General features: G+C 54.3%; 1 protein-coding gene across 1 annotated transcript; it reads left to right on the top strand.

Moving 5' to 3' along the window:
- The first annotated feature begins 3,095 nt into the window (after positions 1-3,095).
- On the top strand, positions 3,096-14,898 carry LOC120388415 (cytochrome P450 2A13-like). Its single transcript, XM_039510229.1, has 9 exons — positions 3,096-3,275; positions 3,858-4,020; positions 6,017-6,166; positions 8,495-8,655; positions 8,946-9,122; positions 9,598-9,739; positions 10,804-10,991; positions 11,939-12,080; positions 13,386-14,898. Exons 1-9 carry the CDS (start codon positions 3,096-3,098, stop codon positions 13,565-13,567), a joined length of 1,485 nt encoding a protein of 494 aa, XP_039366163.1. The 3' UTR covers positions 13,568-14,898.
- Positions 14,899-15,651: the final 753 nt, after the last annotated feature.

Raw genomic sequence — 15,651 nt, 5'->3', positions numbered from 1 at the left:
GAGCTTTGTGAGTGGTGTGAGAAGGCCCTGCAGTGCTCTGCTTCGTCACTGAAAAGAGGAAAATGTCTTTTCACTAAAAGTTAGCCCAAAGCATCCCAGTTGAGCAGACAACTTAATTTTGACCCGCAGATCACAAAAGGGAACGTTTGGGGAGAGGCTGCGTAAATTCCTTATGTAACTATGAATGCCGAGTTGTAGTGATCAAATCAGCCTGCTAGCTACAGACCTGGACGCTGGTTTGAAACAAAGAGTTAGGATGGTATGAAAACTTGAGGGGTTTTTGAGAGGGGGAGACTGTCTCCTTATAACAGAAACTAGTTTGACCAGAATGCCTGCTGCGGGACTGCAAGACCAGCTATGCTGCTTGCTTTCTGCACTCTCAACATGTATATTCTGTAATGTAGGGGTGACCAGATAGCAACTGTGAAAAAACAGGACAGGTGTGTGGGTGGGGGGGTAATAGGCACCTATATAAGAAAATGTCCCAGTAAATGGGACTGTCCCTTTAAAAACGGGACCTCTGGTCAACCTATTATAATGTCACTCTTTGGCCTACTAATAATGAGAGGTGTGATCTGTCTGGCATGGAGCAGCAGCAACTTCAAGCTGTTTTCCCCAGCCAGGGCCAGGGGAATAATGGGGCTTTTACCCTGCAAAATGTGTTTTGTGTGTGTGGTTTAAAAAGTTGGTTTAAATTGTTGTTTGTGATTTAGAGGCATATGCAGGAGACAGGTGGGGGGTTGTTTTGTTTTGTTTTGAAGTATTTTGTTGCAAACTGTTGGCTTATATATTTCTTAAAATATTAGGTTTTAAACTCTCTGCAAATATGGGTTGCCAACCCTCCACGAAGTACAGCTTAATCTTTAATTAAAAGATCATATGAAACCTCCAGGAATACATCCAACGCTAGCCGCAGAACGTGGTGTGTGCGTGTTCGAATGGTTTTAAAGGTTGCTTTTCATCAGGGTGGAAAAAAATCAATGATTTTTTAACAAAAATTAAAAACTGATTTTTTTAATTTAAATCAGATTTTTTGATGTTTTTTCCTCAAAAAGCATTTTATCTAAAGATAGTTTTAATTAAGATACATTATAGCTCAACGATATCTCATCATGGAATAGGGATTATAAATTCTAATTCTACAGAATGAGACAATATATTCATGTCATGTTTGAGAGGAGTTTTGTAAAGGAGTTCCAATAGCTCATGGATTAGGGACCCAATCTTGTGGGGTTCCAGGGGCTTCTGTATAGATTTATTTAGGTTAATCTTTCTATCTACCCAATGGCACTCGGTGCTCAATCTAGAAGAGACCATCAGAGAAGCTTAGTTTTGCAGTTCTCAAACAGTGGATTTGTGTCTCCAGCGATAACATGCTTGTTAACAGCAAAAATGTTTTAAATAAATAATATATAGAGGTGAGAAATAACAGACCTCAACCCTATTGTCCCTCTGCAAATCTGCGTACACACAGTCGGTCCCTTACGTCTCTCTAAAAGTGCAAAGTTTCAAAAAGTTCAATGAACAGAAGAATGTTGGGGGCAGAATAGATCTGGACACGGACAAGAAGTCTGGAGATGTTGTTTTGTTAAAATATTATGTTTGCTGTTGAAGAAAAAAATCCAGAATACTTAACGTTGCTGTTTTAGTTAAATAAAACAATTTAACTGTCTGTCTGGTGATGCTCTCCTCCTAATACAGCATGGCAAGGAAATCCTCCAGATATTAATGAATAACCTGTTGAATTGGAGATAATTCACCTCCCACTGACTTCATAAACATCTGCTTCAATTACCTGTGGTAAATGAAACAACCAAACAATCATCCATTTTCTGATACAGCTATAAAACTGATCTGAAAAGTTTTCAAAAGAAATCACTGTTTAAAAATGGATAGTGTGTACCTTCTAAAAATGAAACCTACATCTATCTCTGAGTTGGGAAGAATATGGATTACGGTTATAACAACCAGCCAGAATGCACTTTTATGTAGAAATCCATGGTTAAATTGGGTCTTCCTGACTAGTGATTGAAATCATGAGAAATCAAATTGGTTTAAATCAAATCTACCTGCATTTGATGCTTCAATTGTTTGTGGGTTTTAAACGTATTTTGTTGCAAACTGTTGGTTTGGTTTGAGTGTTTGAAATCCCAGGGGTTTTACTCTGTGCAAAAAGTGGGGTTTTGCGTGTCTGTTTAAAATGGTTAAAGTTGTTTGTGATTTAAGGGCTTGTGCAGGCGACACGTGTGGGTTTCTTGAAAAGGACTTGCTGCAAAGTGGCTGTGAGTGTTCAGACCACCGGGGGTTTTACTCTGTGCAAGAAGTGGTTTTAAAACTGTTTTTAAAAGTTGCTTTTGATGCTTAAGTTGTTGCCGTAGCTGATTTCAGGGCACCTGCAGGAGAAAGAGGCGGCGTTCTTTGAAAGTATTTTGTTGCAAACTGGTTGGTTGGTTTTGAGTGCTTTAAAATCCTCACCCTACTAGGGAGAATGAAGGCTGCGAGGGAATCCGACTGCCCTCTCTGCATGCATCGGGGGGGGCGCCAGGCAGGGAGAAGAGTTGGAGAAACTACAGGACAATGTTGGCACAGGAGCTGGCCACGAATCAACAGCGGCTAGGACTGAGGAGGCTCCTAACTGTCAGAGCCGAGAGGTTCTGGAGCGGCGGGGGGCGAACTAGTGAGAAGGTGGAGTTTGGTGAGCTGCTGCACAGGATTCTCCGCCGGGATGGCCTGCACTAGCTAGGGACTGGGCCAAGAGGCTCCTTCCAGCCCAATGTCTTCGGCTGAGGCTTTTCCAGCCTCGGGTATCCAATATCATCCCCCCTGCACCGAAGTTTAGTCAACTGGAAAATCTTCCCTGCTGTAAACTGGGAGTGGCCCAATGGGAGGCCAGGCAAACTGTGACACTGCTGCAGCCTTTGCTGCCCCAGGAATCCTGAATCCCTTGTTCCACCAGCCCTCCCCAGGGGTGGAGGGAAGCCAACCCTCAGTTGCACAAGTGGGTTGTGCAAGAGGCAGGATTCCAGAGCATATAACCGCCTGCAGCGCTGGATTGCGGAGAAAGGCAGTGGAGCGGAGGAAGCTCCCAGCCAGCCATGGAACTCCTGGGAGCCGTCACCCTGTTCCTGGTCATCTGCCTCTCCTGCCTCCTGCTCCTCTCCACCTGGCGGCAAATGCAGGGCCGGGGGAAAATGCCCCCAGGGCCCACCCCGCTGCCCCTCCTCGGGAACCTGCTGCAGGTCGAGCTCAGCAACATGCGCAAGTCGCTGATGAAGGTAGGTGGGCTCGTCCCGGGACGTTCTGGGGAGCCCTGACCCCCCGACAGCCCCACAGATAATGGTGCCAACCCTCCAGGAATTAAAGATTAATCTTTAATTAAAGATTATTTCAAGTGATGAAATCTCCAGGAATGCGTCCAACCAAAATTGGCAACCCTACCGCAGAGCCTCCGACCTGCTCAGTTTTTAGGAACTTTATTAATTCTCGGTGACGAGCTTGACCCTGGGTATCTCTGGGTGGGGAGGGGGATCTGTGCTGGGGAGACGTGCAGGGGGTAGTCAGGGGGCAGAGGTGGGGCATGGAGGAGGGGCAGACTGGGTGGGGTAGGGGCAGGGTTTGCTGTGGGGAGGGGCAAGGGTTGGGGGTGTGGGGAGGGGAGTCATGGGGTGGGGGATCGTGGGAAGAGAAAGGTGCTGGCATAGGATGGGGGTGCAGAAGGGGAGGGGTTGGTTGATGGGACGGGGAGAGGTGGGGGTTTGGGGGTGCTCTGTGGGGAGCAAGGAGGGGCAGGGCACGTGTCTCTGTGTGTCCCCGATGCGCCATCCCCATGTCTCACGACGTCTCCATCTCCGTCTCAGATCAGCGAGCGCTACGGCCCCGTCTACACCCTCCACCTGGGCCCCCGGCGGGTGGTGGTGCTGTGCGGCTACCAGGCGGTGACGGAGGCCCTGCTGGACCAGGCCGAGGACTTCGGTGGGCGTGGGAAACAAGCCACCTTTGACTGGCTCTTCCGTGGCTATGGTCAGTGGCGCCCGTGGGAGGGGAGCGAGCCGGGGGGAGCAGAGGGGGCAGGTCCCGGCCGGGGCTGCGGCTGGTGAAAATCTTGTGGCTCATCCGCTTAGTCCTGACCTGCTCCAGCTGGACACGTGCCCAAAACTTGGGGCAGAGCGGAGCAGGGGGCTGGTGGGGCCGTTCCCAGCAATCCCAGAAATATCTGTCTTTATGTAACCACCAATCGACGCAGGGACCAGCTCCCACCTGTTAGATACTGAGTCAGATCCACCGCTCAGCTCCGCCAGGCTACGCAAGGGGAACATCTCCGTGGGTCCAAAGTGAATTTTTTTAGGGCAAAAGCTCTCCTTTAGAAAGGGGCAGAAAGTCAATGAAATTCCCTCCCCTTCTACATTTCATTCGGCGTTGTTTCCATTTGTTTTCGGTGAAAACCTCCTTGAAGTTAAGAAATGACAGGATAAAAAATGAAAATGTGAAGACCTCAAAGACACATGAATGTGCAGGAGGAGCAGACTAGGGACACGGGGTTCCCAGGAAATCCTGCCCCATCAGAAGGGAAATCGTGTCTTACTAATCTGTTAGAGTTCTTTGAAGGGGTCAACAAACATGTGGACAAGGGGGATCCGGTGGACATAGTGTACTTAGATTTCCAGAAAGCCTTTGACAAGGTCCCTCACCAAAGGCTCTTACGTAAATTAAGCTGTCATGGGATAAAAGGAAAGGTCCTTTCATGGATTGAGAACTGGTTAAAAGACAGGGAACAAAGGGTAGGAATTAATGGGAAATTCTGAGAATGGAGAGGGGTAACTAGTGGTGTTCCCCAAGGGTCAGTCCTAGGACCAGTCCTATTCAACTTAGTCATAAATGATCTGGAGAAAGGGGTAAACAGTGAGGTGGCAAAGATAGTTAAGACCAAAGCAGACTGTGAAGAACTTCAAAAAGACCTCACAAAACTAAGAGATTGGGCAACAAAATGGCAAATTAAATTTAATGTGGATAAATGTAAAGTAAAAAAATAACCCCAACTATACATACAACATGATGGGGGCTAATTTAGCTACAACGAGTCAGGAAAGAGATCGTGGAGTCATGGTGGATAGTTCTCTGAAGACGTCCACGCAGTGTGCAGAGGCGGTCAAAAAAGCAAACAGGATGTTAGGAATCACTAAAAAGGGGATAGAGAATAAGAAGGAGAATATCGTATTGCCCTTATATAAATCCATGGTACGCCCACATCTCGAATACTGCGTACAGAGGTGGAATCCTCATCTCAGAAAAGATCTACTGGTGTTAGAAAAGGTTCAGAAAAGGGCAACTAAAATGATGAGGGGTTTGGAGAGGGTCCCCTATGAGGAGAGATTAAAGAGGCTAGGACTTTTCAGCCTGGAAAAGAGGAGACTAAGAGGGGATATGATAGAGGTCTATAAAATCATGAGTGATGTTGAGAAAGTGGATAAGGAAAAGTTATTTACTTGTTCCCATAATACAAGAACTAGGGGTCACCAAATGAAATTAATGGGCAGTGGGTTTAAAACAAATAAAAGGAAGTTCTTCTTCACGCAGCGCAGTCAACCTGTGGAACTCCTTGCCTGAGGAGGTTGTGAAGACCAGGACTATACCAGGGTTTAAAAGAGAACTGGATAAACGCATGGAGGTTAATGGCTATTGGCCAGGCTGGGTAAGGAAGGGTGTTCCTGGCCTCTGTTTGTCAGAGGGTGGAGATGGACGGCAGGAGAGGGATTCCCCCGGCGGATGTTTCAGGGCACGAACTGGCTCTCCGTGTTATATGTTTGTTCAGCATCTAATGCCATCGGATCCCAGCTGCCAGCCGCCCCCACGATACAGCGAATAAAATAAATCCGCAGCCCAGCTCGGGGCAGGACCGGCCTGCGGAAAGGGTTCTCGCTAGCGTCCCCTAGTGGTTGATTGCGTTGTGGGGTACTGCAAACAGCGCCACTCGGGCCCCCTGTATCACAGTCCGGTTCCTTGCTCCTTCCCCCCCCAGGCGTGGCCTTCAGCAACGGGGAGAGAGCGAAGCAGCTGCGGCGACTCTCCATCACCACGCTGCGGAACTTCGGGGTGGGCAAGCGAGGCATCGAGGAGCGGATCCTGGAGGAGGCGCATTTCCTGCTGGAAGCCTTGCGGGGCACGAAAGGTTTGTCTGGGTCCTGTTCCTCCAGTGCCGGGGCCACGGAGTCAGGGGGGCTCCAGACCCCCAGCTGGTGGGAACCGCCCAGGGCTCCATTGGGGTCAATGGGGCCAGGCCCCCAGCTGGTGGGAACCGCCCAGGGCTCCACTGGGGTCAATGGGGCCAGACCCCCAGCTGGTGGGAACCGCCCAGAGCTCCACTGGGGTCAATGGGGCCAGACCCCCAGCTGGTAGGAACCGCCCAGGGCTCCATTGGGGTCAGTGGGGCCAGACCCCCAGCTGGTGGGAACCGCCCAGGGCTCCATTGGGGTCAATGGGGCCAGACCCCCAGCTGGTGGGAACCGCCCAGGGCTCCATTGGGGTCAATGGGGCCAGGCCCCCAGCTGGTGGGAACCGCCTGGAACTCCATTGGGGTCAATGGGGCCAGACCCCCAGCTGGTGGGAACCGCCCAGGGCTCCACTGGGGTCAATGGGGCCAGGCCCCCAGCTGGTGGGAACCGCCCGGAGCTCCACTGGGGTCAATGGGGCCAGACCCCCAGCTGGTGGGAACCGCCCGGAGCTCCACTGGGGTCAATGGGGCCAGACCCCCAGCTGGTGGGAACCGCCCAGGGCTCCATTGGGGTCAGTGGGGCCAGACCCCCAGCTGGCGCAAATTGTCATCACTCCGTTGACCTCAACACCAGTTGACGCCGGCTGAGGGTCTTACCTGCGGCCCTTTGTAAAGATGATCAGTGTCATAGCGCCCATTGTGCAGGTGGAGAAACTGAGTCAGGGAGCAGGGACGTGCTCACCTCGCAGGCCAGCGAGTGGGGTTCCAGCCTAGGAGGTGTGGGCTCAAATCCCTGCTCCGCCTGATTACCTCTGTGACCAGGACGCCACCATAGGATGTAATATGTAGCCTGTGTCTGTGAGGTGTCAGGACATGTGAAAAGCTGCCTGCGTGTCTGGCAGGGAAGCGATCCGAGCAGATAAACAGCCAGCAAACAAATCTCTGTGCTAGGCAGAAAAAGCCTTTGTCAATATTGGATGAAGAACTTTGGAACTGTGGATTTAAGGCCTGTGTGTTGGCGTGTTGGTCTCTTGCTGACACGCTGCCTGGGGTCCGTCTGGGATCTGCTGCGTTCCCGGTGACGGGCTCAGACGGCGGCAGGGCCGGGGAAAGAACCGGCGGCTCACGAGGGCGGGGCTAGTTTTCCCCCCCTCGCTGCCTCTGCATAGCGCTGCGGGGTCGACCCTCCGGGTACAGTTCAGCCAGGTGTAATATGTCGGCCCCCACGAATGCTCAGTGCGTTTTTTGGTGGCCTTCTCCCTGTACAAAAAGAAAGGGGTAGGTCCAATGAGAAATCAAGATCCTGAGACTGACAGTCCCCCGGGCCAATGGGGAGAGGCCACTGCTGAAGGTCAGCCCGATTGACGGGGCAGGCCAGCCAATGAGGGAGTTAAGAGCCCGGGGGTCCATCCTCCATGTGAGCAGGAGCTGTCAGAAGCAGAGGAGGGCAGAGCTAAGGGTAAAGTAGCTGGGCTGGAGGCAGAGCTGGGGAGCTGGAGCAGCCGGGAGCCAGGGCAGCCACACCGAGGCATAGCCCGGGCCAAGCTGCAAGGGGAGCCACGGGGCCAGAGCCGGGATAAGAGGCACCGGCCCGGCCACACGTAACCCTGCAGCCAAGCGTGGCGAGCGGCTGGGGCGAGCCAGCGGGGCCCTGGGCAGGGAGATGTCTCCAGACCAGAGATCTTGCAGGCTGGACTCAGAGGGGGGCTGTGACCCAAATGGGGAGAAGAGTCCTGCCACCTGGGCACCACCAGAGCAGGGGTCCGACCCGAGGTCACCACAGCAGAGCCAGGGCCCGGGACAGGCGGTGAACAGGTCTCACATCCCAGAGCCGGCCGGTGCCCATGTCCTTGTTCCCTACCTCTCCCATTGCACCTGAGCTCTGACAGGTGTTTAATAGGGTTAGGGTTGGGTTAGGTTTGAATTTAATGCTCGGATCCGTGGGTCGAGGAAGCGAGGACCCCGCAGTGGAGACACCCTGGCCCCTCTCCGAAGTGACCCTGATGAGAATCAGGGTGCAGCCCCCCAGAATCTGGGGCCCAGCCCTGTCGGGGTTACGAGGACTCTGCTGCACGGGAGGGTGAAGGAAGTGGGAGCGAGAACTCGGCTCCTGTGGCCAGCCCGTGTGCATAGCAGGACCATTCCCCTGCTGACACGCATGTGAAGACGGCAGGTGGTGGGACAGGAGTGACTCGGGGAGGCTGTGGGATCCATAGAGGGGAGACGGTCCGTGGCACAGCCCCCCAGCTCGCCTGTGCCCCACCCAACGCTGGTTGTACCCCCTAGGTTTGCCCTTTGACCCCACCTACTTCCTGAGCCGCACGGTGTCCAACGTCATCAGCTCCGTGGTCTTCGGGGACCGGTTCGACTACGAGGACGAGGAGTTCCTCTCCCTGCTCCACATGATCAATGAGAGCTTCCGCTTCACCGCCACGGCCTGGGGGCAGGTACGCCGGGGGGGGGGGCGCCCCAGGCCACGTCCCACGGCTCCGAGACCTGCCTGCCCCAGGCTGCGGGATCGGGGGGAGCGCTGGTTAGCTAGGGGAGCGGAGGGGGATGCGAGAACGCTGGGAGGGCAGCGAACAGGAAAACCTGGGACCAGCAGCGATGGGTGTGAAATAGATGGACAGTCTGAGTGGGGAGAGATGGACAGACAGAGGGGTGTGCCCGGGGATGGCTAGATCACCTCTCAACCCACCCTGTGTTCAGCGGGGTCTCCGCTCTCCCTGCCCCCCAGCTCTACGAGATGTTCTCGGGCACCATGTGCCACCTGCCCGGCCCCCAGCGCGCAGCGTTCAAGCAGCTGGCAGGGCTGGAGAAGTTCATCGAGAGGAAGGTGAAGGCGAATCAGGAGACCCTGGACCCCAGCGCCCCTCGGGATTTCATCGACTGCTTCCTGGTCAAAATGCAGCAGGTACCGGCCGTAGCCGGAGGGGACGGCTCAGCTTGGTCGGCATCAGGCCTGAGAGACCAAACGGCCCGATCGTAACCAGGGGTTCAACTGGTAACGGGGTCAGTTCAGGCCTCAAACCTTCTGGGGCAGAGAAATCGAGCCCCAGAGATAGCGAAGAACAACAGGCTTTGGTGAAAGCACTGGGCTGGAACTCAGGAGATCTGGGCTCTGACCCCCGGTGTGGCCTTAGTCGAATCACGGCATTGTGTTGTGCCTCAGTTTCCCCATCCGTACAATGGGTGGAGAGCCATCCTCTCACACTGTAAGCGCCTGGGAACAGGGATTGTCTTTTGCTCCATTTTTGTGCAGCATCCTGAAGCGGGCGGGGGGGGGGGGGCTGCTCCCAGCTGGCGGCTGCGAGCACAGTGAATCTGAGCTCAGCCACAGCCCCGGAGTTCTCTCAAACGTCCCTTTCTTCCCCCGCGGTCTGTTAAAGGAAAAGGAAAATCCTTCCTCTGAGTTTTCCCTGAAGAACATTGTTCTGACGGCGCTCACCGTCTTCTTCGCCGGGACGGAGACCGTCAGCACCACCCTGCGCTACGGCTTCCTCCTCCTGCTGAAATACCCGGAGATCGAAGGTAACTGCAAAGGGAGGAGAAAGGAACCACAAAGGGCCGGATCCTCAGCTGGTGTAAATCAGCCGGGCTCTGCTGAGGGCAGCGGCGGTTCCTCCACCAGCTCCGGATGGGGCCAGAGAGTCACAGCTCGGCAGCGAGTTGACGTGGGAGCAGGGTCCTGTCTGTGTTGCTCCATTGTGAGTCAAAGGAAGCCGACGGTCAGGGAACGCCGGGTCAGCCGGGCCAGTGTGGCTATGGCAAGCTGAAATGCCAGGGGTCGTATTCTGACCTCTGTTCACCCGAGGTCAGTCCAGAGTTAACTCCTGACTGCAATTGGGACAGGGCCGGATCCTGATCTCAGCTCCCTGGGGTCAATCCAGAGTCACTCCCTGCCTGCAATGGGGACAGGGCCAGATCCTGATCTCAGCTCCCTGGGATCAATCCAGAGTTAACTCCTGCCTGCAATGGGGACAGGGCCAGATCCTGATCTCAGCTCCCTGGGGTCAATCCAGAGTCACTCCCTGCCTGCAATGGGGACAGGGCCGGATCCTGATCTCAGCTCCCTGGGGTCAATCCAGAGTCACTCCCTGCCTACATTGGGGACAGGGCCGGATCCTGATCTCAGCTCCCTGGGGTCAATCCAGAGTCACTCCCTGCCTGCAATGGGGCAGGGCCAGATCCTGATCTCAGCTCCCTGGGGTCACTCCAGAGTCACTCCCTGACTGCAGTGGGGACAGGGCTGGATCCTGATCTCAGCTCCCTGGGGTCAATCCAGAGTCACTCCCTGACTGCAGTGGGGACAGGGCCGGATCCTGATCTCAGCTCCCTGGGGTCACTCCAGAGTCACTCCCTGACTGCAATGGGGACAGGGCCGGATCCTGATCTCAGCTCCCTGGGGTCAATCCAGAGTCACTCCCTGACTGCAGTGGGGACAGGGCCGGATCCTGATCTCAGCTCCCACGGGAAGATTGGTGGAATTGGCAGAGTCCCCAGGTAGCCACAAAGCTGCATGCCAGCTCCATGCCGGCCCCACACTGAGCCCTCAGCACGGGCCCGCCCTTTGAGCTGTGCTGACGTCTCTGCAGAAAGGATCCACGAGGAGATCGACCGGGTGATCGGGCGGAACCGTGCCCCGAGCATGGAGGACCGGAGCCGGATGCCCTACACCAACGCCGTCATCCATGAGTTCCAGAGGTTCTGTGACGTCATCCCCATGGGCCTGGCGCGCCGGGTGACCAGGGACACCCAGTTCCGGGGATACACTATTCCCAAGGTAGGGTCCTGGGGCGTCCATCCCCCGCCCCGCCCCATGGCTGTGCAGGGCTCAGCACTGTCGCTTTCTCTGGAGGCCGGCGCAGAGCCGCAGACAGGGCAGCGGACCGGGCTCGATGCTGCCTCTGGGAAGTCGGGTCACCTAGTGGGCCTGGCACCGGACCGGGACTCACGAGAGCTCAACTACTAGCTCAGCATGTGATCGAGGGCATCGCCCTGTGCCTCAGTTTCCCCCACATGTTAAATGAACAAATGGTGTCAATGACTCTCCAACACTTTTCTATTTACACTGGAAGCCCTTTGGGACAGGGAATATCGCTCCCTTTGTCCAGCGCCTGGCACGACGGGGCCCTGATTGCAGCTGGGGCCTCTGGGAGGTGCCGTAATACACCTAACAATAACACTCATCCATGTGGATAAATACCCTTAGCCTGACTTCTAGTGCCATCTTAGAATGCACACGGCGGGTACGGAAAGCCAGGAGGTTCACGCTGTGTAATCAATACAGGCACCGCCACTGAGGGCCTGGCCCAGGATTGTTATTGGCTGTATTTTGTGTTCCCATCGTGCCGAGGAGCCGCGGTCACGGACCAGGACCTCACCGCGCTCGGTGCGGTACAAATACACACAAAAGACGCCGCCCCACAGAGCTCTCAATCTCAGTGTTAATCCGCAGGGGCAGTGTGGTGAGAACGAGCAGTCCGGACTCCTGGGTTCCCTTCCCAGCTCCGGGAGGAGCCGAGTGCAGTAGCTAGAGCAGAGGGCGTTGGGAGACACGTGCCGAGACGTGACCGTCGGATTGTGGCCTGACCAGGCTCCTGCGATTTAATATTTGCTTTTGCTGCAAATTCCACCCGTGGTTAGAATGACCCTGAATCGTGCCCCAACAGCCGCGCTGTGGGTTATCTGCGTTTAATCCCTGCTGCTTGTCGCCTTCTCCTCCCGCAGGGGACGGAGGTGTACCCGATGCTGGGATCCGTGCTGTATGACCCCACGCAATTCAGCAGCCCCGACACCTTCGACCCCGGCCATTTCCTGGATGGCAACGGCCAGTTTAAGAAGAGCGACGCCTTCGTGCCCTTCTCAATAGGTAGGAATCCCTCCGCAGAGCTCGGTTCCCAGCGTCCCAAGCAGCGAGATCCGGGCCTGGCCCGGCCGCCCGGCCACTAGACCTCACCCTGCGTGCAGAGAATTGTGAGAATTGGAGTCAGTGGGGCCAGATCCCCAGCCGGTGTAAATCAGTGTCACTCCACTGGAGTCAGTGGGGCCAGACCCCCAGCCGGTGTAAATCAGTGTCACTCCACTGGAGTCAGTGGGGCCAGATCCCCAGCCGGTGTAAATCAGTGTCACTCCACTGGAGTCAGTGGGGCCAGATCCTCCACCGGTGTAAATCAGTGTCACTCCATTGGGATCAGTGGGGCCAGATCCTCAGCTGGTGTAAATCAGTGTCACTCCATTGGGGTGAAGGGGGCCGTTCACACACACTCCGGGGTAGGTGTGCGCTGAAGCCCCTTGGGGAATCGGGGCCTTGTGAGCAGGGACCGATCAGGTTAGATGATCCCAATGGGCCCTTCTGGCCAGAGGATCTGGGTCCCGAGCGTGTTAGTTCTCTGTCCTCCTGGGTCCTCGCAGTCCATCCCAGCTCAGTATCATTAAACAGGGCGATGGGGGTAATTCTTCATTGGCACCTTAATCGGTGAAACACGACCATGTCACAAATCGACATCGATGTCGCCAAATTGTTTGTGTCGGAAAGAAAGGAGCCAGAACTCTGAACAAATCAAAACGTTGCAAGACTTTCTAAACCAGGCGTTTCCATTTTTCAGTGAGAAACTAGTTAGAGTTTCAAAATTTCCTCTAACTTTTTTTAAGTCAAAAATGTTTCAAACGAAGCCAAAGGTTGATAAAAATTTCATCTCGGCTCAACTCAAACATTTCGTTTTGACTCAATCGAAACTTGGATTGAGTCAAAACGAAACGTTTCAGACGGGCCGAGATGAAATTTTTTCCAACCGTTCGATGTGACGAAAATCTCGAACAGTTTCATTTCACTTCGGTGCAAAACAATGTTTTCTCCAGTTTTTCTGAAAAATCCGTTATTCGCCCAGCTGCAGGGCTGAGAGCACCCGACCCACCCTTTGAACCAGGCCTGTGAGAGCTTCTCCATCAAAGTCGGGCCTGACGAAAACCACTAACCCCTCCCAGCACGGGAATGGCATGTGGCTGTCCCCTCTACAGACCTTCAAATGAACAGCACCCAATTTCCCCAGCAATCCCCACTGCTCCAGACTGGGGCAGAGTTTGGACAAGGGGGGAGACCCCCTCCCAGAGTCCCACCTGCCCCTGGCACCCTGCTCCGGCCGGGCCATGACGCCTCCTTTGTCCTCTCTCCTAGGGAAGAGGTATTGTTTCGGGGAGATGCTGGCTGTCACGGAGCTCTTCCTTTTCATCACCAGCATCCTGCAGAACTTCCGCTTCCGCTCCCCCGTGGAGCCCAAAGACATCGACATCTCGCCGAGGCTGGTTGGGTTCGCCACCCTGCCCCGCAGCTACGAGATCTGCCTGCTCCCGCGCTAGGAGCAGACGGGATCTCCCGGAGCAGCCTTGGGGAGGGAGGGAAGGGAGCAACCTGGGGGAAGGAAAGACCCGGCCATGTATCATGTTGAGAACTGGGCCCATCAGAAGAAGGACCCAAGGGGGTGAATCTCCTGCGGGAATCCGGCTGCTGTTTTCCAGCTGCACAAGGGAACAAGATCTCCCCTAACGAGACACTGTCTCTGAGGGTTCGTCTACATGACTCACCAAACTCGACCTATAGGTTGCCAACTTACAGCCATGGTGCATGTCCACCCTACCCTCACCAGGGGCGCTTCCCCCCACCTACGACGGGCAGTGTGGGGGGCTGAGAGCCCCGTCTCTCTGCCCCGCTGGCAGCTCCCTCCCAGGAGCTGCTCTGCTCCCTGTTCCCCGCCAGGAGCAGGAGCACGTCTCTCGGGGCTTCTCAGCCTCCCCCAGCCCCCTCCCCCTAGGAGCCGGGCAGCCCTGTCCATTTCACAGCTCACACGGCTGCCCGGCTCTCGGCAGGGGCTGCTCGGGCGTCTCACCCCGGCTCGCAGCCGGAAGCAGTGTCCAGCCACCCAGCTCTCCAGGGGAGCGGGGTTGGGGAAGGGACTTTCCTGTCAGTTTCACTGCTCCTGCCATGCAATTGACGAGACAGCTGATGTAAGGGAGGCAGGTCTGTGTAGTAGGACACTCACATCTGTGGGGCGAAGGCTGTAGTGTGGACACTGACATCATGGGACCCACACAAGCTGCCTTCTGTGGACCTAATGGTGCAGCGTAGCCCTGGGCTCAGTCTCTCTCTCTCTCTCTCTCACACACACACACACACACACACACACACACACACACACACACACACACACAATTCCATTCCAAGCATCTTGCAGATTGTGTGAAACTTTGGGGATCTTTCGATTTTGTGAAGATTGGTGGGGGGGGGGGGGCATTTACAAACCGGGGGAATTTCAGGGCAAACAAATCTGTTGCCAGCCGAATTTCAAAATTCGCAGTATCTTTCCAACATCCAATTTTGGGCCTTATCAGTTCAGGCTCTTTAGGGGGCGGGGAAGTGAATTGTGTTTAAATCCCACAGCTTTAATGGTGAATTTGGAGGTGAAGGTTTGTGCCAGGCCGCAAATTCGACAGGTTCCCTTTCAAACAGAAACCTTTTCCCATAGCTGTACCCTCCAGCTGGCTTCAGATGGGGTGGGGATCATTTGCGTGGGAGTGACAGGACTTCGGCTTGCTCTCAGCACCGGGATGATGATGAATCTGACCATGCCGCTGTCTCTCACTGGAGTGTGCATCCGTCACTGGTCACCTTCTTAAATAAAGCTGCAATGCGACTCCCGCTTTCCCCTTTGTTACCCGGTATTCGCAGCAGCCGTTGCTGACTGCCTGGAGGAATATGCTCCTCGGGAAAATTCTGTTCTCCGTTATGTCCGTGTAAATCTGAAGTAACGCCGTTGACGTTGGTCTCACTCGGGCAGTTTACACTGATTCACCCGAGGTTTTTTCTTTAAGTTTCTCACCGGAATAAAAACCCGACAAATAATTGTCCCAGACCAAAAACCACCCAAACTGAAATGAAAAAAACCAACCTGCCATTTGAAACGTTTTTCGGTTAGTTCCTCAGGGTGGCTTTTCATCCAAAACGCAGTTTGTCCAGTTTTCATTGTTTAATTTTTCAGCTGGTTTTTTTTAAAACCCGTTTTTTGTTTTTTATAGAAATCTAGCTACATTTCAGAACAAGGCACCGTTTCGAAATGAAAAGTCAGGACATTTCCTTGCGAACGGACGGACACAAACTCTTTCGACTTTAAAGGGGAAAAAATCAGGTTTTTTGTGGCTGGAACTATTTGCAGAATTGGACCCACATTCATGACTAGTTTTGGTGCCCTGAAAAATGCACTTTGGGGCAAATTTACTCTGGGCTGAAAACATTTCGCCCGGCTCTAGAAAAGACTCAGGGCCCATCTTGGGGAATAACTTCCCAGCCTAGCTTGCCTGTCTGCCCCTTGCTTTCTTGTATTGAATTCCACCGGCTTCCCCTACGCCTCCCGCAGCGCCAGGCGAGAAGAGGCCCAGAATGCGCATAG

This window comes from Mauremys reevesii, linkage group 22 (genome assembly GCF_016161935.1).
Source record: "Mauremys reevesii isolate NIE-2019 linkage group 22, ASM1616193v1, whole genome shotgun sequence".
In the NCBI taxonomy this organism is placed as follows: Eukaryota; Metazoa; Chordata; order Testudines; family Geoemydidae; genus Mauremys; species Mauremys reevesii.
The sequence above is the reverse complement of the archived record's forward strand: the minus strand, read 5'-3'. Positions and strand labels throughout refer to the sequence as shown.